The sequence below is a fragment of the Manis pentadactyla genome, chromosome 15 (genome assembly GCF_030020395.1).
Source record: "Manis pentadactyla isolate mManPen7 chromosome 15, mManPen7.hap1, whole genome shotgun sequence".
In the NCBI taxonomy this organism is placed as follows: domain Eukaryota; kingdom Metazoa; phylum Chordata; class Mammalia; order Pholidota; family Manidae; genus Manis; species Manis pentadactyla.
Genome location: NC_080033.1, coordinates 4224047 through 4250643, shown reverse-complemented (window position 1 = coordinate 4250643; position 26597 = coordinate 4224047). Strand labels below are relative to the sequence as shown.

The window sequence follows — 26597 nt, the reverse complement described above, 5'->3', positions numbered from 1 at the left end:
GCCCGGGGCAGGATGCTTTATTTTCCGGATCTTACTGGGTCTCCAAACCCAGCAGGGCTTGAAGGCGAGAGGAATAGGAGGTAATGCTATGATGCTTAGTTAATAAAAGAGGAAAGAAACGAGGGTTAGAGAGAAGTCACTTGTCCGGGATCATTTAGCCAGTCAGTAGCACAACCACGGTTTCAACCCAGTCAGACCTCCACCCGATTATTTGATGGAAGCTTAACAGCCGCTGAAAGTATCCTCTCGGTCTCCATAACGCTCTCCCCAGGCCAGAGGTTTCTCAACACATGTCCAGGCTTGGAGCTGTGAAAAGTTACATACCTAAGAGAAAGTACGCAGCTCTTAGGAGTCCCTAAAGCTCGGACCAGAGCACGAAGTTCGCTAGCAAGGGCACCACTAAGGAAACGCGCATGCGCACTAAACTACGCGGCCAGAAGGCTTCGGGAGGGCTGGCTGGGTACCTATTTGAGGGTATGATGACCGTGAGATCCGTGAAATAACTGAATGCACATGAGACTATAACCTAAAGGGTTGCGTTAGGAGGAGGGGCCAGAAGGCGAGGGCACTGGCTAAAGGTCCTGCCCTCCGAGTCTGGGTGCGGGGACCAGGAGGGTTCCTTTAACACAGGAGGGGCGGGGCTCGAGCAGAACGTCCCAAAGCTTGACGGTGGCTGGGAGAGCTCAAGAGACATTGGACAGGAAAGACTAAGAATTGGCGGGACGAAGCGAACAGGATGTTCTAGAAGACTCATGTGACTGAAAGAGGCGGTTTAACTCGAGGGCAGAAAAGGACTGGAATCTGCGGGAAGCGTATTGGTTGGCCACGAAAGTCTTGGAATTCGGAGGAGGCTGTGTGGCTCCTAGGTGAGAGCAAACAGGCTGCGGGGAAGAGGGGTACGGTGGCCGGGTTGTTTTTTTCCATAGCCAGAGGGGGTTCTCCTGAGAGGCGTGGCTGAGGCACTTTTGCTAGATACGGTGGCCGGCGGGTCGAGCAGAGTGTAAAATCTCGCGCGATCGCGTTGGTGCCGGCGGGACGGGGCGGGGCTGGGGGCGGGGGCGGGGACCCGGAGCGGGAAGATGGCGGCGGCGCAGGAGGTGGACGGGGCCGGCAGCGCCGTGGTGGCGGCCGGGGGAGGCGGCTCCGGTCAGGTACGGCGGCCGAGAGGGGCCTGAGGGGTTCTCCCACACACGGGGGGCCTCCCACGGGGCGTGTCCTGCCCCTTCTTTGTAATCTCCTACCCCGGGGCTTCCTGCCCAAAGGGACCTTGAATACCGGGCCCAGGTGGGGCCAGGCGGCCCGGGAGGCCGGACATTGAGGAGAGCGGGGCCCTGTTGCGCGCCGGGTCCCCTGCACGCTCGCGCCGGGAGGATACCAGGCTCATTCCTCGAGCTGGGAGACAGTGGCGCGCAGGGACTGAGACTTGTACCCAGGCGCCCTGGGTTCTCGACTCCGCGGTTCCGGGCAACGGGACGGTTCCTAGAGTGGTCTGTCATTCAGGGTTTCTCTTGCAGTACATGGGGTGTTGGGCAGTGATTGATTAGTTGAAGGTTTTCTAGCTCTGGGGAAGTCAGGTAAAGACACGGGCTGTGGAGGTCGACAGACCCACTTTACAGACGGGAATTCCAAGGAACCGTGAGACTAGGATGCCGGCAGAAGGTCACCTAGGTTGGGTTTGGGATCCATTCCTGTGGAAGTTACCAGACATTGCTGACCCCAGGTGGTCAGGACTGGGATGGGTGTGCTTTTAGCATCAATTAATCCGATGGAGGAATTAGTCCAGCTGATGATTTCTGACCCAGTGCTGCCTCGATTAAACTGAAGCTTCAGAATGTACTAGTTAAGGCAGTTACCTTCAGGCATTTAGGGAATCCATGGAGTGACAGCAAGGTGCTGTCGACCCACCCACTGGGATGTCACTGACATGTGGGAGGCCGCCTGGAGAGGAGTGCAGGTTGGGTGGGGAGAATGAAGCTGACTTTCTATGTGACCTTGGACAAGTTCCTTTCCTTTTGGGGGCCTTCATTTCTCCAGTGGTAAGTGGAGGGGTTGGACAGGAAGGCCAGCCATGTGATGGGCCATAAAGATGGCTCTAGCCATGTGTCTGCCATCACTGGAGTGGGAGAGAAGACTGACATGTATCGAATTATAATCCTGGATGGCCAGGGACTGAGGGAGCCCAGAACAGAGGCACATGTTAGTCACTTGGATGGATCAGCCAGGATGAGATTTGTGTGATGGAGCCCAGTACATCTGATTCTGCATCTTCACCCAGGGCCTGTCCTCGGGTGGTGGGTGGGGGCAGGCGGTGGCCTCAGGCAATGTTTGTTGAGTTAGTTTTGGAATGTTCCTCTCCAGAGGCTTCCTGTCTGCTGAAAGGTCTTCCCCCTTGAGCTTCCAGAGACCCCTGGATTTTCTCTTGTTCCACCTCTGCTTAAGACCTTTCACGATTTATTTCCTTGACTTCAGGATAAAGTACAAATTCTTTAGGAGATTGAGGCCTTGCATGATCTCAGTTTTCTTCAGAGTAGGCGAGGGTTTCTCCACCTCAGTGCAGCTGACGTTTTGGGTTGGATAATTCTTCCTGTGGGACCACCCTGGGCACCGTAGCATGCTGTGCAGCATCCCTGGCCTCTGCCCACTAGATGCCAGTAGCTCTGCCACCCCCTCCCACCCGCCCCTAGTTGTGACAACCCAAAATGTCTCCACACATTGTTAAATGTCCCCTGGGGGCAAAATTGCCCCTGCTTGAAAACTACAGTGGGTGAAAGGAGCATCTGCCTCTCTGAAGCTCTTTGATTTCCAAGAGTGTGCCGTGCTCTTCCCTCATCACCTCTGCACGTGTTTCTCCCCCTACCTGGTTGATCATTACTAATCTTGTACATCTCAGATGTTCCTTCCCCTAGGCAGCCCTCTCTGACCCTCTCAGCCTGGGCCAGAGCTCCTGCAGCCCCTTGGGCTCTCCTGTCCCAGCCCTGTTCTCTGGGTTGTCACCGTCTGTCCCTTCCACTGGACTGGAAGCCCTGGAGGGCAGAACTGAGACTGTCTTGGTCACCATATTGTCCCCAGCACTGCCCAGCTCAGGACCAGGTAAAGAGCAAGTGGTCAGTGTTTGTGGAATGAATGAATCTTGAGGCAGAGGCTCGGCTGAGGTGGAATTCCCACGGTGGATCCAGGCAGGCAGTGAGGACATGCTGGAAAACCTGTCTTCACACCCCAAGCCCCAGCGCAGCCTTAACTCATGGTCTCAGCTGCCTCCTGGGCCCCTTAGTGGGTGTTCCTGGGGATGATGTGTGAAATTGGACATGCGGGTCCAAGAGCAGGAACTGTGTGTTAGTTACTGCTGTGTTCACAGCCACCACATCCTCCCCCAGCCTGTGGGGCCTAGCATAGAGCTGGTGGACCCTTGGCAGTCTCATGGTCCAGCCAGGGGCTCAGACACGCTGCCCCCAGCCCTGCCATTCATTTCTTCAGCTAGTGTATATTGAGTCAGTACTATGTGCTAGGCCCCAGGCTAATGCCAGGGATACAGCTATGAACAAAACAGGCCTGGCTTTGTGGAGCTCGAATCCTATTTGAGGGCTGGGGGGTGGGAGTAGAGAATAGACGGGGCAAACAATGAATACAATAAATAGCAAAAATGTATGGCAGGTCAGATGGTGATAAGTACCATGGACAGAGTAAAGCTGGAGAGGAGGATAGGAAGTGAGAGATGGGTAGGAGGGTTGCGCTTTAAACAGAGCAGTCTGGGAAGGTGTCTCTGAGGAGGTGACATTTGAGCAAAGACCTGAAGGAGATGGGGGAGGGGAAGCATGCATATGCATAGGGGAAAGCTTTTCAGGTAAAGGGAACAGCCAGTGCAAAGGCCCTGAGGTGGGAAGTACATAGTGTGATGAAGGAACAGCAGGGAGGCTGGAGCTGGTGAGTGAGGGGAGGGTGAGAGCGGAGAGGCAGGGAGGGGGCCAGATCAGGCCAGGCCTTGGGGGCGATGGTGAGGACTTCATACTCCAAGGAAGTGGGAGCCAGGGGAGAGTTACCTTTTTATTGAGGTGTAATTCAGATACCATACCATTCACCTGTTGCCAATATAGAGTTCAGTGTAATTGGTGTGCAGTACAACCACTACTGCAGTCCCATCTGAGAGTACTTCAGTCCCCTCAGAACATTCTCTGGGACCCTCTCGCAGCCACTCTCTGCTACCAGCAGCATTCCTTTCCATTGCTCAGTAGTATTCTGTTGTCTGGCTACATCACAGTCTGTTCACTCATTGAAGGACATTTGGGTTGCTTCTGGCTATTTTGTATAATGCTGCTATGAACATTGCACACCAGCTTTTGTGTGGCACACATTTAACTTTTGAAGTCTCTGCTGTATTTTTCAAAGCAGCAGGTCCATTTTCCCTGCCAGTGTAGTATGTAACCGTTCCAGTTTCTCCACGCCCTCACCAACATTTGTGACTGTCCATCTCATCCTAGTGAAATGGTATTTCATGCGCTTTTCATTTGTATTTCTGTGGAATGGTCTCCAACGAGCTCGTCCACCATAGAGAACAAACCTGGGAGTTAGCCATATGTGGGTTCAAATTGGAGCCTGGCATCAAGCTTCTATTTCTTGACCCAGAATCAGCTTGTACCTGCTGAATACCCTTACTTGGCCCCCTGGTGCTGCAGGGACCAAGGCCAGCCCTGAATGAGGGTACCCTGTGCCTGTCTTAACTTCATCTGCCTCCCAGCCAACCCCTTCCCTGAACCTTTCCCTCTCCCCACCACACCCTTCACTCAAACATCACAAACAGCTCCTCAGGGAGGCCTCCCTGCTTACCCAATTCCGAGTGGGGTCCCTGTCCCCCACCCTGGTTGCCATTATTTCCACCTGCTTGTTTCCTCCAGATCACTTTCCCTGTTTACCGTTTTTAATTGTCTTGTTTACTGTTCTACAGGTGTGTTTCCGTGTAGGTTCTGAGCTCTGACAGGGCAGGGCCCAGAGATGTGTGGCCAGCACCAGTCCCACTGCCCATCACAGGGCCTGGTGCACAACAGGAGCTCAGATTTTTTTTTCCAACACACAAAGGAAATCTTTTCTATCCAAAAGGTACCAGTGTTTTCACAACCGAGCCTTTGGGTCGGAGAGAGAAGGTGATGTGTCCAAGATCTCACAGGCAGGAACTGTGGGACTAGGCTCTTAGGCTGGGTCTGTCGAACCCCAGGGCCCCACCTTTAACGGTGCTGGCCCACACTTTGGAAGATGATAGTGAAGAGCACTTGCTGGTGATAAATGAAGGGTAACAAATGCTGGCCTCAGCTCCCTGGCAGCCCTGTCTGGCAGTGGGATTTGAGGCCAACAGAAGAGGACACTGCAGAGAATGGGGCTCAGGGCTGGAGGCAGAGGGACAGTAAGGCCCAGAGGAGTAGGCTTGGGTGGCCTGGGTGTTTGGAACAAGGCCTTCAGGGAGCATTTGTTGGTTACACAGATGTTTATCAAGCCCCTTCTGGGTGATGGTCCCACCTGACAGTGACTGTGACAGTCCTGTCCTGCCTCTTGAGGGCTGAGAGCCTCTTGAAGCTCTGAGGGACAGAACTGGGAGGAGGGAAGAGGACAGGCCCAGGATGCAGCAGGGGCGAGGGGAGGGGCAGGGAGAAGGTCCCCATTCCAGGCCCTTCCAGACCTGACACCATGAAGTTCTCTGCTTCTGTTTCTGAGTGAAGGTTCTTTTCTTCTCGGAAGCCCTGCCTGACTCCCTGGCCTGCCCACCTCACTGTCTTCCTGTGGTCATTGTCCTTCCAAGTGACCCAGACAAGGCTTGGCCTCCCAAGCCTCTGTTTGCCCAGCTACTGAATGGAGACGTACAGGTTGTGGCCTCACACGGCGGTGTGTGCTGTGTTCATTGCACGCGCCTCCATGGTGACTCAGGGTAGCATGGCTCACACTCTGGTTTCTCTGTGTGTCTCACCTGCTGGATGAGGAGCCCCTGGAGGGATAGGCCTTGCGCAGGGCTGGCCACAGAGACCTCAGGAACTGTTTGCTCAGGGAAGGACCTTCAGATAAACCAAAGCCTTGCAAAATCTGGCACCTGCCATGTGCCCCCTTCAGCATTGTCCCCAATAGCCACCTCCTTGCATCCTTGGTTCCCATCCCAGGGAGCAATGGACAGTCCTCAGAGTCAGTCTGCCTCCATTTCTGTACCTGCTGCTTCCCTCACTCTTCCTCTGCACTGGCCATTTATTATGTTTTAGGTCTCAGCTCTCCTCCGGGAAGCCCTCCCTGACCCCCCAGGCTGGACCGGGAGCCCCCTCTGCACTCCTGTATCCCAGCCGTGCCCACTCTGGGTCATCCTTGTCTGGGGATTGTCTGGCTCCCTCACCGGACTGTGTGCCCCAGGAGGGCAACCCAGGGCTGTCTGGGTCACCCCCATGTCCCCAGCACAGAATGGGGAGTGTTTTTGTGTGGCAGTAAGAAAGTCTACCACCCTACCTGGGCGGTATTATTTATCCCTTCTCCAGTTGTTGATCACGCACCCCCTCTGATCAGCGCTGTGCTGGGCCTAGACGTGCGGTGGCGCCTGAGACAGCCCTGGTGCCTCAGGTGCTGTCCTCCCTCCTCACTTTGGCCTCTGTCTCCTGCAGGTGACCAGCAATGGCAGCATTGGGAGGGACCTGCCGGCGGAGACGCAGCCCCAGAACCCACCACCCCAGCCAGCACCCAACGCCTGGCAGGTCATCAAAGGCGTGCTGTTCAGGTGAGCAGACGGGGGTTGGTTTCATTCACTGAAGAAAGTTCAAAGAAGAAAGGAGAAAGTCACTGAGGATAACCATCACATACTGGTGGAGGTGTTTTTTTTACTGTGGTAAAATATACCGTATTAATATGCTGGAGCTACCTGAGTAACGGGAATTCATGTTCTCACACTCCTGGAAGCTGTAAGTCAAGGCCAAGGTGTCAGCATGGCTGGTTTCCTCTAAGGCCTCTCTCCTTGGATTGTAGATGGCAGCCCCAGGGTGTCATCCCCTCCAGCAGCCACCGTTCTACTTCCTGTCTCTAGGAATTCGGCTGCTGTAGGGACCTCCTATCAGTGAAGTCATGCTGTCTATCCTTTTGTGACTGGCTGGTGGTCCTTTTGCGTGTGGAGTCGCGTGGCCATTCCTGGGCGGTGGAAGTCCTGGCTTGCCTTCTGGAAGCCCAGTCCCTGACTGAGGCCCTGGGGAGATACTGGATGGGGGTGGGGAGACACACCTAGGGCTGGGCTCTGTCTCTATCTGCTTAGACCTGATGATGGTCCCCTTCTCTGCTCTGGGCCTTTGTTTACCCATCTGCAAATATGTATTTCTTTTTCTTTCTGGAGCAGTATTTTAGAAAAGTGGTCAAAAGACCAGGCATGCAGTTAAGCAGTCACTTCTTACCCTTCCCAGCTTTAAGGAGTTGTTTAAAGCAGTCATCCTCCTGGTCAGTATGTCCTCACATGGCCATGACCGGCTGCAAGGGAGCCTGGGAAATGTCTTTATTCTGGGAAACTGAGCACCTTGATGAAAAGCAGGGGTTCTATTCCCAAGGAAGAAGGGGAGAGTGGTTTTGGGGGAGCAACAACCCATCTCTTCCGTGCTTTTTCTCTTTTTTTACCTAAACTTACCAGTGATACGTGCTTACTGTACAAAATGAAACAGAAAAATATAAAGAAGGAAGTAATGAAGAAGTATAACATGCTAGTGACCATCCTGTAAATACACATCTGTAATTGGCCTTAAATGAGATTAGATGAGGATGCTCACAGACAGTTATTCAAAATAAAAATTGGGAACAGCCTGCTTGTCCAAAATAGGGGATTGGCTACTGAAATACGGGGGTCAGGTAACGTCAAACAGCATCTGAGAGCTTGGGTCTGCTCTGACACCTCAGCCTCCCCACCTCTGAGCTGTGTGACCCAGTCAGGTGGTCACCCCTCCTGTGCCTGAGTTTCTATCTCAGAGGTAGGAGTCCTGGTGGTTAGCTCACAGGTCATAAAAGGATTCCATGAGAATTTTTGTCAACTGAAGGGCAAAGAGCTGGCACACGCTCATAGTTGGCCATAATTGCTTTTTAGTTCACTTTTGTTATTCAGTGTTAAAAAAGAAAAACTTTAGAAAATATACAAAGAAATGGCTGAAAAATAGCCCACAATGCCAGACACAGCGATCAGTTTCTGGTGTGTGAAACAGACCCAGCTGTGTGGTGTCCTCCGAGAGCGTTGCACAGGACACAAGGCTACGCAGGAGCAAAACTTCCCACGGTTCAGCCCAGACACTTGGGCATCATTCCTGACGTGCACCCACTCTGCTTCAACTGAGGAGCCTCTGTCCCTTCTCTTCCCCATTCCACTCTTCCCCTGTATCTCCCGTTAAGTACTTAGAATTTTCTTACATATCAGTTTCTTTCTCCATGGTTCATGCAGCTATGAATAAAGGTTGTTTTTATCTTTCTCTTTGCTACATAAGAGTAGCCTATTTTACACTGTTCTGCACCTTGATTCTTTTTCATTAACAATATATCTTAGAATTCTTTCCACATGAGTACATCAGGGAGCGTCTTCAGGTGGATATTTTAATACATCCACTGCAGGTTAATTTCCTTCCTTAGAACCAGGCAGCACCAGACATCAGTCCAGGTGAGTGCCTGGAGACCGTCTTGTCTGGAGTCTTAAAATGGGGTTTAGGGTTTGTTTTCAGGGGCCTGTGAACTCTCTGAAGCTTCAAGCAGATTGCATTAGAAATGGCCTTTTTAGGGGATAGAGCGTGGGGTCCATCGTTTTCAGCACATCCTCAAAGTGGTTACCTGGAGTCGGGGGTGGGATGGGAGCTGGGTAGATAAAGGGACATGGTGGGAGGGAGAGCTTTCATTGTATGTCCTTTCATACATTTAAAATATTTCTGAACCTGGAATGTGGAACACCTGTTAGGGGTGGGAGGGAGAATTCAGAGTCTTTCCTGTTTGCTTGTTCCATTAAGTCAAAAAGCATTAGCTAAGGGCCAATCCCCTGTAGGTCTTGGATGCATAGGTGGAGGGCAGTGTCCTTCAGCCTGCTGAGAGGGGCCACCAGACTTGGTGGGGGGGGGTCCAGGAATGTACAGATGCTCTTCAGTGGACTGGGGATCTGGAATCCTCACAAAAACCTGGCCAGTCTGCCTGGTTTTACAGGGACCCAGACGCCCAGAGGGCTGGGACCGCCACAGGACACATGCTGAGCCAGAGCAGAGTTGCCTGTGGTTGCCCTTGCTCTCACACTCTCCCTTGGCATAGACCAGGGGAACCTCTCTTGGCAGGTGGAGGGGTCCCCAGAGATCGCCTGTTCAGACCTTCCCTAGCTGTTTACGTCAGGGACTTCTTGGGGAGGCAGGGAGGCGGCCGGTGGCTCAGCTGGGCCACGGCCCCTGAGGCCCTGGACCTCAGGGCTCCATGGCTTCTACAGGCAGAGACAAGTCCCCGTGTCTGATTCTGCCCTGTGGTGTGGTTTGGGGCTCAGCAAGGAGGCACCCCACCACACTAGAATTCCTCAGAGTATTTCTCCATTCCAAAGTTTTTTGTATTCCTTTTTCCTATGATGAAAATAACAATAGCTACACTTCTAAAGTACTGAATGTACCAGGCTCCATTCTAGATGATGTATGTATTTATATGTGTGTGTGTGCATCAATCTTTGTGTGCATATCAGTGCATTTAATGCTTATAAACAACCCTATAGGTAGTGTTGTTATCCCCAGTTAACTGTTGAGCAAACAGAGGCCTAGAGAGGTCGAATCTTGCCTGAGGTCATATAGTTGGTAAGTGGCAGAGCTGGGCTTCAGATCCAGGAATTACAGCTTAGAAACTGAGCACCTAACCTCTCTGCTGTATTCCTTACATACTTGCAATTATTTCATAAGTACTTGTCTTGTTTAACAATTACACAGCAGCATGTATCTGAGAGACTTGAACTAACACAACAGAAGTTTATTTCTCTCTTATGTACCACTGTGGCCCTAGACAGACCACAGCCCTGCACTCTTCTGCAGCCCAGGTTCCTTCCTGCTTTCTACCCTTGCTAGGTTTTGCCCCTTATCCCCATGGCTTAAAATAGTTGCTGAAGATCCAGCTATCTCATACACATTCCACGAAGGAAGGAAAAATCAGGGAAAGGTGCTTTTTTTCTTTAAGGACATTTCCCAGAAGTCCAACATAAAGCATTGTTTTCACATCTTATTGGCCAGGACTTAACCATATGTCCACACCTAGCTGGACGAGCAGCTGGAATTGTCTTTATTCTGGTTAGCTGAGGGGCCCAGCTAAACTTTAGGAGTTTTCTTTTTGAGAGGGAAGGAGCAGATGGATATTGGGAAACATCTAGCAATCTTCTACAGTTTAGTTTGGGGGCTTTTGTTTTGTTCATTAAATAAAATTTTTTTTTTCTTTCGAAAAGAAAAACATGAAGAAAGTAAAAGCCATGTAAAGATAATCATCATCCATTGTATCGGTGGTGACCCTTGGACATGTTGATTAATATGCACGCTGTTTTTATTATGCAGAATTTCTAAAAGCAGTGTTGTGTGTGAGGGCTTTTTGCTTTGTTTTTGTTGATCCCTATGCTTCCCCGACTTCTCCAAACCTAGGAACCCATGTTAAGGTCTGATGTGTATCATTTCATACCTCGCTCTGTTTTTATGGCACTGTAAAGGTGCACATACTGGGTTTTTTGAAGGGGGTGGGGAACAATTGGTTTTTGCTTTTCTCGTGGTAAAATACAACATAAAACTGACCATTTGAACCATTTTTAGGTGTACATTTCAGTGGCATTGAGTACATTCCATGTTACTGTGCAGCCATCACCACCATCCAATTCTAGAACCTTTGCCTCTTCCCAAACTGAGACTCTGCCCTAATTAAACACTAACTCCTGTTTGTCCCAACCCCTTAGCCTGGGTTTGTTGTTGTTTTAATAACAATTCATTCTAGAAAATGGAATCATATTCTATAAACTTTCCTTCATCTTGCCTTTCTCTTTTAACAGCATATCCTGGAAATACGTCCAAGCCTGTGACAATTGACTGACTGCATAACATGATGTTTATTCAGTTTCTGAATTGAGAAAATGAATCTGAAATATTTGTTTTAATTAAGACAGCATCATTTTGTTTTTATTTCTTTTTCTGTAATTTTGCGTATGGTACTTCCGAAGGTCTCTTGATAGAAATTTTGAGGGTTTTATAACAAATTCTGAAACTTGAGAGTTCCGGGGTTCTGACTTTCTTCTCGGTTTGTTTCGGGTCTCTGTTGTTTCTGCCGGCTCTTGCTCACGGTGTCTTGTTTACTGTGTGCCTGGCTGTGTTGGTCACGATGCTTGAAAAATTATTTATAGGGTTAATTGCAGTCCTAGGATGAATATATTTGCCTCCAGAGAGACTTGCTTTACTTCTGCTGGCTGCCCGGGGCACTGTCCCTCCGTGGTCTCCTTGCCATGTTCAAGGCTCTGGCCTTGTCTACCTGGCGTGTGACTCCTGGGGACAGCTAGGCAATGCCTACTCTCCCCGGTTCCTGGCATGGTGCCCTGTGGGGTCTTAGCTTCTCACGGGGTGGGTCTCTGGGTACCTCTGTGAGCTCTGGGCTAACAGTCCCTTACTCATGAAAATACCTAGTACCTGTCCTCAGACACAAGAAACTTCCCACGTTTCTTTACTTCTTTAGGGTCCAGTCTTCCCTTCAGTTTTTGCTTGGTAAATCTTCAGTCTTGTCCATTCTTCAGTATTTTAAGAATATATATTTCCATATATTCATATGTAAACAATAAAAATATGTAAGAGAACACATATGAGCAGAATATATTCTTGCCGTATCAAGATATACAATTATATATATATATATATATATATATATATAACTGATATTGATACATTCTTAGTATATTTTTTATCAAGCTTTTCCAGATTGTTGCCAATAATAGACTTGGTCTGAATAACCTAGCCCAATATTTCTAAAAGTAGGGACTAACCCATTACTATCTGCTTTTCCAATTTTCAGTTGATTAAAGTTCTAAAATGTTGTTTTCTCTGATTCTTAGGGCTCTCTCACTTTAGGATTCCAGGGAACTGGGATGTTAGGCTTTCTAAGTACAAGGTTTCAAGAATCCAAGGCATCTTGTCCTCTCAGCAGCCCTATGACTGCTCTCCCAGGGACCCTTCCAGCTTGGTCACCAGCCCTAGGTCAAGCCCCAGCAGGGGCCAAAGGGGGTCAGGTGGATCCTGCTGGAAAGAAAAGGCTTGGGGACTCACCACCTGCCCTGCTTCCCTCCTCAGGATCTTCATCATCTGGGCCATCAGCAGCTGGTTCCGTCGAGGGCCGGCCCCTCAGGACCAGGCAGGCCCTGGAGGAGCCCCGCGCGTCGCCAGCCGCAACCTGTTCCCCAAAGACACTTTAATGGTAACTGCTGGCTGGGAGACTAGACACAGGAGATGACAGCACAAGGGAGGATGTGGGGGAGTGACACAGGCAGCCGGACAGACAGGTCCCTGGTCAGTGTCAGCCCTGTGAACAGGCCAGGCCTTGAGGAACTCTAGGTCCATCCCCTGCTGTGACACCTGTGTCACTCAAGCAACACCCTCAGGGAAAAAGTACATTCTTTTGGTTTTGTGGTGGCACTGTCTTCGGCAAAGAGGGATGTCAAAGGTTCCACTCAGTTGTTTAAAAACTGTCCTAATGGGGTCCTTAGGTCCATATTTTCTTTCAAAAGTATGTCCAGGCTTCGAATGGGCAGGGGAAGAAGGAGATGCATGCTTTTGCTGCAGGGTCGGAGTGGCCAGCGTTTGGGAGCATGCGCAGCAAGTGTTGAGACCCCAGTGACCTAGGCTTCTCCCTCCCTTGCAGTTCTAGGCAGCTCTGGGGTTCCTGGCTTCCCAGAATCCTAGTTAGCTAGGGGGGCCGCTGCTCAGTGGCTCTTCATGGTGCACCTTCAGGGTTCTGACCCAGGGTGGCCACTGGGACTTGAAGAGAAGGGAGTTCTCAGAGGCCCAGCCCCTTGCTTCCCCTGCCTTCTCGGTAGTCGGCTAATACTCTTGCAGCTCCTGACTGTACTTTACCCATGAGCCTGCAGAGCTCTGACCAAGAGAGGACTGGCGGTGGGACACTGAGAAGGGACAGGATAATTCAGGGGGACCCTGATCCCTTCTCACCCCAAATTCTAATTGTTACAGAAGTTAGACTCAGCCCAGGACAGATGTGGTGGGGGTCTGAGAAAAGAGAAAGTTTTTTCCACCAGCTGCTCCTCTTCTCTCCACTAACCCTCCTTCCCTTCCCTCCACCAAATCGTTCCTGTCAATGCGCTGACCACTGCCACAGCTCTTTGTCTGTCCGCCTTGAGAGGCTCTAGTGAGCAACCCTAAGCTCCGTCTCCTCCCCTCCCAACAGAACCTGCACGTGTACATCTCAGAACACGAGCACTTTACAGACTTCAACGCCACATCGGCCCTCTTCTGGGAGCAACATGACCTTGTGTACGGCGACTGGACCAGTGGTGAGAACTCAGATGGCTGTTACGAGCACTTCGCTGAGCTTGACATCCCGCAGGTGGGCATGGCTCCTGGTTTCTGGCCCTGCGGTTGCTCTCCTCACACTGAAGGGCCTTTCCTTGAACCAGGTCTCAGTCCTGCCGTTTAGAATTCAGTCTCCAGACCTGGCTGTGCTCTTAGTTCACATGCTGTGTGACCACAGGCCAGTCCCTAAGGTCTCTGGGCCTTGGCTTCCCCATCAAAAAATGTGGATGGAGTTGCTATTGGCCTGGGATTCTCCAACTTCCTCCAGCATTGTGTAAACCTGTGGTTTAAGCAGTGGAAGATCAGTGATTGTCCTCGGGGGTGTCTGGTCATCACCGTTCATCAGGCAGCCTGTTGGAAATAGTCAGCGCTGACTAAGCACCTGCTAAGTGTAGGACACCAAGTTAGGCCAATGGGTAGAAACCTAGCCACCCAGTGAAGTGGGAATTGTTGTCTCCATTTGACTGACTAAGGAGGAAACTGAGGTACAGAGAGGTTAAGTGACTTATCCAAGGTCACATAGCTAGTGAGAGATTCAAATGCCAGCTCTTTTTCTCTGGGCTCTGGCAGCCTCAGGTTCAAATCCTGCCTCCTCTAGGAAGCCCTCCATGACCCTCTCACTTGGGCAGCCTCCCTCTCTGGGCTCTCGCATCACTGTGGGTCATTGTCTGGACATAGGACTGTGAGCCCTCTGAGGGTAAGCCCTGGGGCCATCTGGGTCACTGCTGTCGCCAGTCTGCCCAGCACGGGGCTGACCGCAGAAGCTGTGAATGTGGTGACTCGGTGAGTCAGTGAATGTTGCTCTCTTTCCTTCTGGGCCGTCCTCTCACTTATTTCTCCTCAGCAGGTCTCCTCAGCCCCTTGGGGGCGGCAGGGGTGCTGTCTGCTCTGTCTCGGCCTTGGTCTGTCTGAGCGCCCGGAGGCCAGGTGTGGACAGTCTTTCTGAGGCAGGCAGGGCCCTGTGCAGCAGGTGGCTTCCACCGAGCCCCCAGGCCCCTGCCTGGGATCCTGGAGAGGCTGAGGGGCAGCAAGTTGGGTAGCTGCCACTAGAACTGCTTCCAATGACTCAGGTCTGACCCTCCTCCCCTGCTTTGGGGTGGGACGGTGGCTCAGTCATACCTGATTTTAATTTACGGAGGTGACTGCGTAATGACATGGAGAGGCCAGGGCCGTTGAAAGGAGAATTTACCACTTACATTTCCCGAGAGAAGGGGCCTGCCACGCCATGTGGGGCCACAGGGGAAGCTCCAGGTTGGTCAGGAGCAGAAGGAGCTGGGGGAGCCTGGGCCAGAGCCCTTTTTGGGGTGTCCGCTGGAAGGGCGAGCTAGGGGAAACGGCTGAGGGTTGGCCGGCCTGAGTACTGTTGGCTCTGGCCTGGAGGGGTGAGCTTAGTTGTCTGATACCTGGTCCTGGGTGATTTAAGGCAGCTTGGTGTGAAAGTTGGATGGTGGACCTGGGATCGGTCGGTTTGCATATAAGAGGTGTGTTCTGAGGTAGGTAAGAGGTGGATTTAAAAGGCAGGGAAGTAAAGAGGACACAGTGTAGCCAAGTGGACCCAAGTTCTGTGGGAAGATCAGACAGAGGGCTCACATGGGGCCTTCGCCATCCCTCTTCAGTTTCCTCCTCTGTATCAGGTGAGAGTGAGATAGTACCCACCTGCCCCCCACCTCGGCAGACAGGTGAAAGGCAGGGGCAAAGGTGAGACACAGACAGTGGCAGGCAGAGCCCCACAGGTGCCTACAGACTGGGGAGCACCGACTCATGGCACATTATGTGCCCCTCTGCTTGGGCCCTGCTTGCATCATCTGGAACCCGGGGGTGACACAACCCACCGCATAAGGTGTATGTGTGCACACAGTGCAGAACCGCTGGACTAGCAGTTACCCCTTGAAGAGCCGGGAGCAGGATCTGGCCCTGTTTCACTGTGTGACACACTAAGGTCCTCTGTACCCGAGTAGCCTTGCCGGTGCTCCCTGGCAGTCCTCCCGGCACTCACATCTGCAGCCTGCAGTGGTGCGGAGGCTCAGTGAGGTGGAGCCTGCGGTCACGCGTCCATGGTGTGTGGAGCTGGGGTTCGAACTGGAGTCTACCTGGCTCCAGTGTTTGCTCTTAACCGCTCGGCCACACTGCCCACCCTCAGTGCTCGGTAAACGGACACCTGGCGGGAGCGGGAGTTGGAGGGGCTTCAGCGTCTCCTCCCCCCTGGTCGGCCCTCTTGCAGAGCGTCCAGCAGAATGGCTCCATCTACATCCACGTCTACTTCACCAAGAGCGGCTTCCACCCAGACCCCCGGCAGAAGGCCCTGTACCGCCGGCTCGCCACAGTCCACATGTCTCGGAGTAAGCCACCCCCACTATGGAGACCCACTGTCCAGGCAGCTGGCCTCCTGGGCTCCCTGGGCTGGCATGGCTGGCCTCGAATCCCAGGTTCACGGGGCAGGCAGAACCCTGTGTCCAGGGAGGCTGGGACCTGGGGGCTGGGCTCGAGCCCCACCCACCTGTGTGGACGCCCATGGACAGATAGGAGGGGAGTGGGCTTAGAGTGGAGCAAAGGGCTTCTGAACAGGAGGAGACGGTGTTCACATAAGGGAAGGTGGTTGGCTTGTGCACAGTACCCTGCCTGGTAGCAGTAGATGCTCAAAAGTAGTTTACAAATGAATGATGGGTTGATTGAATAGCAGAGGGAGACCAGGAGGACCTTGGGGATTGGTTTCATCCAGCGTGATCTCTGGGTGGTGGCAGGCCATCCCCACAGACATGTCCCTGCAAGTGGGATTCGTCAGGGGTTCTGGGTTAAATGTGCCTGTGCCTCGGAGGTTGCCTTGACTGTGACCCAGGTGTAGGTCATGTTGGTGGTCAATGTGACACTTGTTGGTTGGCCTGGTCTGCAAATAGAGTCTGCAGCCTGTGGACCTGAAAAGCCCACCGGGATCATCTAGGCCTCCTCTCCAGAAAAGCCCCCTTTCCCCACAAAGGGCCAGTAATCAGTTCTCCAGAGCAACGCCATCCCAGAGAGAGCCTGTGCCAGCCACGGAAGTCATTCTCCGTTATCTAGCGGCCAAGTTAAAAAAAGCTAAAAGAAACTATAAAATTGATGTTAGTAGTAATTCTGTTGAGGTCAATAAATTGTCACTTCAACAAGTAATCAGTATAAAAAATTAACAACATATTTTACATTCTTCTTCCTCTGCACTGTTTCCAAATCCAGCGTGTGTTTTGCACTCACATCACATCTCAGTTGGACCAGCCAGTGTCAGTGCTCAGTAGCCTCATGTCGCCAGTGACCATACTGGCTGGTGCAGGTCTAGAGGCTTTAACCCCGAGAAAAGGGGGCTCTTTCCTTCTCACGGAGGCCAGATCCGTCTCATATGATTGCGTCTGAATGCTGCTATCAAGTTAGAGAACGTTGTCCACTAGAGCCAAAGCCTCTCTCCTGTGTCTCCCCCTCCAGGCCCTCTAGGGCTGGGCCAGGCATGGCTCCTTCCTTCCCTGGACAGCCTCTCCCGGGTGTGGAAGAGCAGCAGAACATGTCCCTCTGGAATTATTCTCCAAGCTGCCTACCCTCGAATGTTTACTGCTCTCCCTGGACATGGGGGCAGTGTCTCAAATGAGTTAATAGTGATAGACGTGATAGGCTAATATTTGTGTTAACAGTAATAGCAGCAGGCCCTGGGCTGAAACTTAAACTTTAAGTTCCCAGAAGTATTTTTGAATGTAAGCTTGTCCATAGAATCCAGAAGCCCTAAGCCCTGGTTCTGAGTGGGCGGGAGGGATCTGGGCTCTGAGGTTCGTGCAGATGTGATGTGTGGGGATGTACACGCTGCTTGGCTTGCTCAGGAGAACAGAGCCACTTCACAGTGGTCCTGCCACCGAGAGGTGGTGCTTTTATCAGCATTCTCCAGAGGAAGAACCAAGGCCCAGGGAGGTGGTGTAGCTCATCAACTTCCCTCAGCTGGTGGGAGACAGCCAGGACGTGGCCCCAGGGCCCCTGCTCCTGGCCCATTCCCTTTCCCGTTTCCCCATCTCTCTCTGGCCCTTGGAGGCAGGGTGAGAAGTCCCGGGAAGGGCAGGCCATGTTTTGTCTCAGCATAAAGAATAGCTGAAAAGTTCCAGGCCAGGGTGGAGGAGGGGAAATGGAACATAAGCAAACACCAGCTTCTTTCTCCTGGCAAATCCTGACAAGGTTTAGCAGGGTGGCAGCCTGGCCTCTGCAAGAGGGACTTAAGGTTCGCTCCTGGCTGGGGAGTCCCAGCCCCAAAGTACCTCTCACATGGATGGCTCTAGCCTCTCCTGGAACTGTCTGCAGCTCATCCGTTTCTGTTCGTGTGTTCTGCGAGTTGTCACGAGGCACCCGCTGTTGGCCCAGCCCTTCCTGGGGTAGACAGACTGGTTGAGGGGACAGACAGCAAACAAGTCAACCAATGGGTGGGTGAATATGGGGCCATGAGGAATCGTGGTGAAGGGAACAGGATAGGAAGATGGCGGGGCAGGGAGGCTATGGGAGCGGGGCATTGACCTAGGGGTCTGAAGGGCGAGGGGGAACCCTCCAGGCGGGTTCTGGCACAGTGGGTGTGTGCCAGGGAGCCGAGGCAGCACACCCCAAGGCCCATGGCTGCCATATTTGAGGACAGGAGTGAAGCAGGTAAGGGTGGGAGGTCAGAGGGGCCCTGCTTGGGTGGCGGGAGCTCTGAGACAGCAGGATGACATGAGCAGGTATTTGGTTTAAAAGAATCACTGGCCACCCTGTGGAGAGAAGGTCATAGGGGGCAAAAGTGGTCACCCAGAGGGTGACTGTGGCCATCCAGGGTGGGGACACCATCGAGGCAGGGGATGTGGCTGGCCTGGGGTGGGGCTCTCGAGGTGGGAGGAGTATTGAATTCGAGGCCTGTGCTGGGGGGTGTCCTTGGGACACACTGATGGAATGGATGCAGCAGATCTGGAGAAGGAAGACTCCGGGGTCCTGCCTGGGGTAGTTGGGTGGGTGTTCGTGTCTCTGAAGATGAGGAAATGGGCCGGATGAGATTCAGAAGACAGTTTGGGCTCTTGGTTACCATTATCAGTGTGGGGGTGGGAGAGTGGGAGCCGGGAGACCAGTGAGCAGCTGCTGGGCAGAGGTGTGGCATCTGCATCCCACAGACGCCTGCAGGGCTCCTGTCCACCCCTTCCCCACCTCCCTCCCACAGTGATCAACAAATACAAGCGCCGGCGATTTCAGAAAACCAAGAATCTGTTGACAGGAGAGACAGAAGCAGACCCAGAAATGATCAAGGTAAATGTGAGCAGAGCTGTCGGGCCTCGGGCCACATCAGGACCATTCACAGCCCAGCAGCCAGCCCGGTGGATTCTTGTCCAGCACCACCACTGAGGCGCTCTTGGTCTTGGTCAAGCCACCGCACCTCTCTGAGCCTCAGTCTCCCTCTCTGAAAACGGGGTTAGGGGTGAGAGCCGCCTCCCGGAGTGGGGAGGATGCCATGCCAGTGGGGAGTGTGCCGGGAAACCTCCTGCCGGCTCTGTTGGGAGAGTCCCATCATCATTCCTGTTTGCTGATGAAGAGACTTGCCTAAAGTGTCACAGCCCAGAAGTGACTGGGCTGGGATTCACACCCAGGTTGCCAGGGGCCAGGGCCTGGGCTCAGCCTGTCATAGAGTACGCTAGGCCCAATAATGTGGCTCCAGTAGGAATACTCAAGGTGGGCTGGGGGTGCCGGGGACGTTAACGTGTGGTGGGTGCCAGGGCCTTCCTCTTTCCTTGGAGTGTTCTCAGGTGGGGATGGGTAGCCCCAGGTGTGGGGGCTGCATGTGGGTCCTGCATTCACGCTGTCGCGAGGCTGGGCTTTGCAGCCTGACACACAATCCCACCCCTATGTGCGGGCCTGGGCTTCCTTCTTTGTCAGGTGGCTGGGGGCATCCAGGGCAGTGGGGCCTATAAAGGTGGGCAGAGGTCTGGCCGGGGTGAGCCCTTGGCCATCAGTCGCTGTGGTGGCTGCTCTTCTGCTGTCATGGTTGTCGTGGGAGCCCTCAGGAGGAAGCGGCAGGTGCCTCTGAGGCCCACCACCTCCCGTCTCCCCTCAGAGGGCCGAGGACTATGGGCCTGTGGAGGTGATCTCCCACTGGCACCCCAATATCACCATCAACATCGTGGACGACCACACGCCGTGGGTGAAGGGCAGCGTGCCTCCTCCCCTGGACCAGTGTGAGCTCCTGACCTGGCCCTTCCTTGCTTCCTGGCCCCACCCTTTGTGAGATCGGACTGGGTCTCCACTGCTCCCAAACACCCCAGCCTGCCCCCTGCCTCCTCTTCTGTCCTGTCCTCTGCGTCCCGCTCACCCTGGTGACTCCAGTTTTGCCCACCGTTTACCAAAGTGGGTCTGCACACAAGTCTCATCCAGCCCACAAGCTGTTTTCCAAAAATGGGCATCAGCTACCAACTTTTGGAATTGGGGCAGCATCACTTAGAAGACCAGACTTCTGGCTTCTTACAAAACCCTGATCCAGAGTAACCCGCAGGGCAGCCATGGGGTAGGGCAGGGGTGCAGCTGTCCCCTTCAGTTGGGGCCTGCCCAGCCTTTTCTTCCCTGTCCCCTCCAGTGAGGTCAAGCAGCCCTTCAGCTCCCATGGTGTGGCAGAGAAATGTTCCCTGTTCAGTCTCTGTGAGAGGGGCCACCTTGGGTCCCTGAATGTGCCGCCTTTGTCCTCAGAGGCCTGAGGGGTCTCCCTGTCTCCTCGAGGGTACCTGTGGCCTCCAGCCCAAGCTAAGTGGCGTCCTGCCCCTGTGCCCGCAGACGTGAAGTTCGACGCGGTGAGTGGTGACTACTACCCCATCATCTACTTCAACGACTACTGGAACCTGCAGAAGGACTACTACCCCATCAACGAGAGCCTGGCCAGCCTGCCGCTGCGGGTCTCCTTCTGCCCACTCTCGCTCTGGCGCTGGCAGCTCTATGCCGCCCAGAGCACCAAGTCGCCCTGGAACTTCCTGGGCGACGAGCTGTACGAGCAGTCAGACGAGGAGCAGGACTCGGTGAAGGTGAGGCAGGGACGGGGCTTCCCAGCACCTGCCCAGGCTGCGGTGGGGGCGGGTGGGTACCAGACTTGCAGCCTGGGGACCGCTGGCCCATGCCTGCTGGCCCCCTGGTTTCACAACCTCCCAGACCCCTCTCTGCAGCAGGCAGGAGACGCTGAGGGTCCCTCCAGCCCTGCTGACTCTGGGGTCCTGTCTCTGGAGCCTCTGCTGTCCTCCTTGTCACAGCTCTCCTGTTGGCTTGTGGGGCCTTCGGGTCCGGACCATCTCCCCGCCTTTGGGCTCTGACTCCATGTCTGTGCTTCCTCTCACTGTGTCCTTGACTTCCAATCAGTGCCTCCATCTTTCCCTCAGCCTGTGTCTGTGACATTGAGACTCAGCTGTGCCTGCCTGGGGTTGTCCCCAGTGTGGGGTTTCTAGTCCTCCAGCTCTCGCCTCATCCCTCCCTGTCACCTGGCCTCTTGGCCGTCGCTGCCTGTCTGTCTCGCTCTTGCTGGTGCGGTGCTCGCCCACCTCTCCGTGCCCATCTGCGCGTGTTGACCCACTCTCCCCCTGGCCTGCATGCTCTCCTCCTCTCTGGGCAGCCATGGGGTCAGCTCTTCTGGGGCCTGGGGGAAGGAGAGCAAGGCCTGCTAATGAAGGTGCTGCATCAGTCACCCCACACACAAGGGCTCAGCAGTGCTCACAAACCTCTCCCTTGGTCTGCACCCCCAGGTTGCCCTTCTGGAAACCAACCCCTACCTGCTGGCGCTCACCATCATTGTGTCCATTGTCCACAGTATCTTTGAGTTCCTGGCCTTCAAAAATGGTAGGGGCGGGACCCTGGGGCCTTATGGAAGGCCGTGGGGGCTGGGGCTGGGATGGCACATGGCAAGGGGCTAGGGCTGCCCCCCCAGCTTTTACCCACCTTCCCCATAGGTCTCCCCCTACCTCAGGTCTCTCAGCCTCACTCTCCACAGGCCTGAGGAGGACTTGCCTGGGCTCCAAAACTCCCAGCCCAGAAACTCCCACTGGGCGGGTGTGGTGCTGGGGGAGCGGCTGGGCCTGCTGCTCGGTCAGAAGCCAGGATAGCACATCAGGAGGCAGGGCTGGGGAACTCCGAGGCCAGGAGCAGGGAAGCCCCGCAGCGGCTCCCACCACCCTGCCTGGCTGGCTGCCTGTTGGGGAAGGCCCCTTGGGGCTGAGTGGACGGGGTCCACCCAGTGGGAAGGTGATGGCCCTGTCCCCAAAAGGCCCCTAGGTTCCAAGGCCACCAAGGCTGATGGCCAGCAGTGGAGGGGGACTGGCTACGTGCCAGGCAGTGCTTTGTTCTGAGCACCCCGCCAGTTAGCCGAGTCCCCACAGCCGTGGCCCTGTGCGGAAGCCTGTCATTAGCTCTGTGCTTGCAGGTGAGGGAGTGGAAGCTTGGGGAGGTAAGGTAACCTGCTTGCAGTCAGAGTTCTGAGGTGGTCGAGCCTGGCAGCTGCTCCAGCACCCACTTTGGTCCTCTAGGCCCTGTGGGCTACCTCTCCCTTCCCTAGAGAGCCCGTCTCTGGGAGCGCCGGAGGAGCCTCTGAGGGATGCCTGCTGTTCTGCAGCTTCTGGAAGTGGCAGTAGTAATAATGAGTATTCGTACTAGTACTGTCATTAATTATCATTATCACGACACTGCCATGACTGAGAGTTACCTTATGGAAGATTGTAACATCAGTAAGTGGTTCTGCCCAGCAGCAGGGAGGGAGTCCATTGGCCTGGGCGTGCACCGGTTCACAAACGCTCTGCTGCGTGCGAGCTGAGTAGCTCGCTTGGGGTCCTTTCCCTGGTGAGAAAGGAAGGCACAGAAGAGGTAGTCCCTCACTCATGGTCACCCCGCAGGGGTGTGGGCCTTGGGCAAGCCTAGCTTCACACTGGTGCTTGCTGCCTGTCTGCTCTAAAGGTGGGACTCGGATTCACCCGTCCCCACCAGAACCCCATCTCCTGACCTATTCTTCCCAGTCACACCTGGGGGTGTTCTGTGAGTGTCCCCTTCAGATCTCCTTGGTGCCTGATGGTCTGATGGGAGAGGGGTGTGCCTGCCAAGTGCTGGAGCTCCCGAATCAGAATCGGCAGGGCAGGGCAGATGGCTGGGTTCACAGCCTTGGCTCACGGAGTGCAGAGAGCTGGCCCTGTGACCGTGGGCCTGACCTTGTCTGTGGAAGACAAAGGCTGGATCATCCCCCTGTGGCCGCAGGTGTTAGGTGCTCCTGTGCTCAGCCCAGCCAGGGCCCAGCAGTGCTGCTCTCCGCCTTTGGCTGATGGGGAGACCCAGGCTCAGAGGGGCTGCCCTGGGCCCTGTGGGTGGGGCTCACGGGGAGCCTGAGAAGGAGCTCTGATTGGAGGCCAGGGCCCAGGCCTGTGTCTGTGGGCCAGTTCCCTTCAGGTTTTGGGGCAGCAGGCTGGAGGAGGTGGTCTTGAAGGGTGTGTCCCAGAGGTTCCCACTCAGAGGAGGTAGCATGGCACCAGGTGGGACACCAGGTCTGGTGCCACGTTGGCCCAGCTTCCATCCAGGTTCTGCTGGGCCAGGCTGTGTGGCCTCCGGGAAGTGGCTTGTCTGATTGGCCCTTAGCACGTGGCACTTGGTGACATGGCAGCGGTCACTGTCACATCTTGCCAGTTGAGGGACTGTATCCTGTGGGGGTACAATGTAGGACTGCCAAAGTCCTGCCTGTCTGGTGCTCTGCATGGCATCTGTGAAGGAGAGACTTTTCAGGGTGGTGGGGAGAGTAGTAGGCAACCCTCCCCCAAGCAGACCCAGTGCCACCAGGGCTCTGAGGAGGGTGGGGCCTCAGGCAGCTGCAGGAAGGTCTGGGAGGCTCAGCATCCTCCAGCTTCCCCCAACTCTTGTGCACAGACATCCAGTTCTGGAACAGCCGGCAGTCCCTGGAGGGGCTGTCCGTCCGCTCCGTCTTCTTCGGCGTTTTCCAGTCTTTCGTGGTCCTCCTCTATATCTTGGACAACGAGACCAACTTTGTGGTCCAGGTCAGCGTCTTCATCGGGGTTCTCATCGACCTCTGGAAGATCACTAAGGTCATGGACGTCCGGGTAAGGCAGGGCTGCCATGCTCTTTTGGGGACCACCAGGGGTTGGGAGGGGGCGTTGTCTGGCCCAGCCAGACCCTGGAGCTGGCCCCTGGGGGTTTCCCAGTGCCTGCCACACTCCCAGGACCAAGGGGATTTTCAAACCAGGGGATTTTTTGGGTCACATGTGGGGCAGGGGAACTGGGAACAGTGAGGAGGGGCAGCAGCTGGAACTGGGGTGGGGGTGGGAGCCGTCGCAGCAGCTGACCACGGTCTCCCTCCCTGTCCGCAGCTGGACCGGGAGCACAGGGTAGCAGGACTATTCCCCCGCCCAGTCTTCAAAGACAAGTCCACCTACGTCGAGTCCTCGACCAAAGTGTATGACGATGTGAGTGTCCCCCACGGAGGGCCCCAGGGAGGGTTTCTAAACACCACACAGTCCTGGGAGACCAGGCGATAGGCAGCGGGTTGGGGGCCAGGGCATCTGCTTCTTGACTGACGGTCCCAAGCTTTATGGCCTGTGTCACACCCTCCGGTGTCTCCTGCCTGCCATATATACTTTCTAGCCAAGTCCAGAGTTCCCAAGGTCACCTGGAAATTCCCCTGGGCCAGCCTGTCAGACCAGGTGTGGATGAGTGAGGGCGGGGAGCGGGGCTGCCAGGTGGGGCCTGAGGAGCTGGGTCCCAGCGCCCCCCTTGCCTCGCAGATGGCCTTCCGGTACCTGTCTTGGATCCTTTTCCCGCTGCTGGGCTGCTACGCCATCTACAGCCTCCTATACCTGGAGCACAAGGGCTGGTACTCCTGGGTGCTCAGCATGCTCTATGGCTTCCTGCTGACTTTTGGTGAGCAGGCCCCTGTTGTGCTCAGCACCCCCAGCTGGGGCAGGCGTTCAGCAAGCATTCCTCAGCCCCATGCTGGGCCGTGCTGGGGTGCGCCTGGGATCACATCAGCTTGGCCCTGCCCTCCTGACACTTAGGTCCAGTGCGGACGACGACTCATCCCCAGATAGGGGCAACCCAGGGTGGGCATGGGTGGTGTGTGGGGAGCCTTGAAGGGAGGCCTGGTTCAGTCTGGGTGTCAGTGAGGGCCCCCAGGGGCTGGGAATGGTGCATTTCAGTTGCCCTCGGGAACTCGAACTAATAAACAAGCAGACAAGTTCTGTGAAGGGGCTGAAGTGAGGGGTGCATGTTAGAGGGTGGTCGGGGTTCTCCAGGAGGTGGTGTATAAACTGAGGCTTGAAAGAATGGAGAGGAGGGAGCTTTGTAAAGGCCCTGAGGTAGGGTGTGCCTGGGGATTGGAAGCCACCCAGAGGCCAGCATGGCTGGAGCAGAGTGCGAGGAGAGGCTGGAAATGCAGTCAGAGAGGTCAAGGGTCAAGACGCCCCTTCCTCTGCTCATGGATGGCCCCTCACCACCGCTGTAGGCTTCATCACCATGACACCCCAGCTCTTCATCAACTATAAGCTCAAGTCTGTGGCCCACCTGCCCTGGCGCATGCTCACCTACAAGGCCCTCAACACCTTCATCGATGACCTGTTTGCCTTTGTCATTAAGATGCCTGTCATGTACCGGATCGGCTGCCTGCGGGACGGTGAGGCCCGGTGGGCTGGCGGGAGGCTCCTGCCAGCGCTGGGCACAGGCAGGGCTCTGGTGCCAGGGAGATGCCCCGGCCCCGGCTGGGAGCTCCGTCTGAGGGGTTCAGCTCGGTCTTTGCAGGACCACCTCCCCCGCCTGACAGCCGGCCCAGTGGGCCCCTTCTGCTCACACTGGTCTCCTCACCCCCAGATGTGGTCTTCTTCATCTACCTCTACCAGCGGTGGATCTACCGCGTCGACCCCACGCGGGTGAACGAGTTTGGCATGAGCGGCGAGGCCCCGACAGCAGCAGGAGCACTCCTACCCGCCCCCGCCGCAGACAGCACCGCAGCCCGGGAGGAGGCCTCCACGCCCCTGCCCGCCGAGCCCACCGCAGGGGCCAGCTCCACCACCGAGGCCCAGGAAGCCCCTCCAAAGCCAGCAGAGGACAAGAAAAGGGATTAGCCGCTCCTGGTCCTCCTCGTCCACTCCAGTTCCTGGTGACCACCGCCCCAGTGGCCCCGGCCACCCGCCTTCCCTCCCTGTCACCCTTTCCCTGGACAGATCGGGCTGGGGTGGCGGGAGGCCCCCCTCGGGCCAGGGCCCAGTGTGTGGTGTGGGGACCAGGGCACATTGTTTGTGGAGGCACCATCTGTCCGTCCATCATCTGTGTTTCTAGCCATCTCGTCCTCCAGCCCAGCACCATTGGGAATCATGGTGAAGCCAACGTGGCACTGCCGAGGGGGTGGGCCAGGTGGGGGAGCGGCCACGGCCCCTCTGGGATGCTCACGGCCGTCCATCATCTTGTCCCTTGTCCCCTGGCCACCCCTCTCCTCCCAGACCACCACCCTTTAACACAGTCTGGATTTAATAAATTCATATGGGTGTTTAACTTAAACTTGACAACAGCCCCTGGTGCGTTCCTTCCTCTGCCACCCTGGAGAGCGGTTTCGCCAGGTGTGGGTTGCTCTCCTGAGTCTGGCAGGAGACCTGCCAGGTGCTGAACATGGTGAAGTGAGGACAGTGACCTCTGGGGCAGGCCCCTCTCTCAACAGTCCTCCAAGGGGACTTCCGTGATTGTCCCCAATTCACAGATGGGAAGGCTCTTTGCCGTGACCTCACTGCGCCTGTGCCCACTGATGGTCTCCCAGCCTCAGGCCGCCAGGCAGGGCAGGAGTGCAGGCCAGCCATGAGTAGAAGCCCACCCCCGATACATTCCAGTCTGGCTTCCTCACTCAGCAGCCCTGGGACCTCAGACACACAACCTCACTTTGGGCTACAGACTTGCCTCTCAGGGTGGCAGCATGGGCAGGGGGTGAATCCTCAGTGGGGACCCACTGTAGCACTCTAACTGCTGAGGATGCAGCCAAGCTCTGAGTGCGTGGCATGTAAGCCTTCCCAACAGCCTGGGTGCAGGGACTGCTCACCCACTTTACTGATGAGA

At 55.0% G+C, this 26597-nt stretch overlaps 1 protein-coding gene across 1 annotated transcript; it reads left to right on the top strand.

Annotated features, from left to right (window-relative positions):
* Positions 1–1045: 1045 nt before the first annotated feature.
* Positions 1046–26059, top strand: CLPTM1 (CLPTM1 regulator of GABA type A receptor forward trafficking). The gene is made up of 14 exons (XM_036885712.2): positions 1046–1151; positions 6624–6736; positions 12294–12417; positions 13402–13560; positions 15748–15865; positions 18709–18794; positions 19597–19717; positions 20307–20551; positions 21260–21353; positions 23415–23605; positions 23873–23968; positions 24287–24422; positions 25003–25170; positions 25365–26059. The coding sequence occupies exons 1-14, from the start codon at positions 1080–1082 to the stop codon at positions 25616–25618; spliced, it is 1977 nt and encodes a 658-aa protein (XP_036741607.2). The 5' UTR covers positions 1046–1079; the 3' UTR covers positions 25619–26059.
* Positions 26060–26597: the final 538 nt, after the last annotated feature.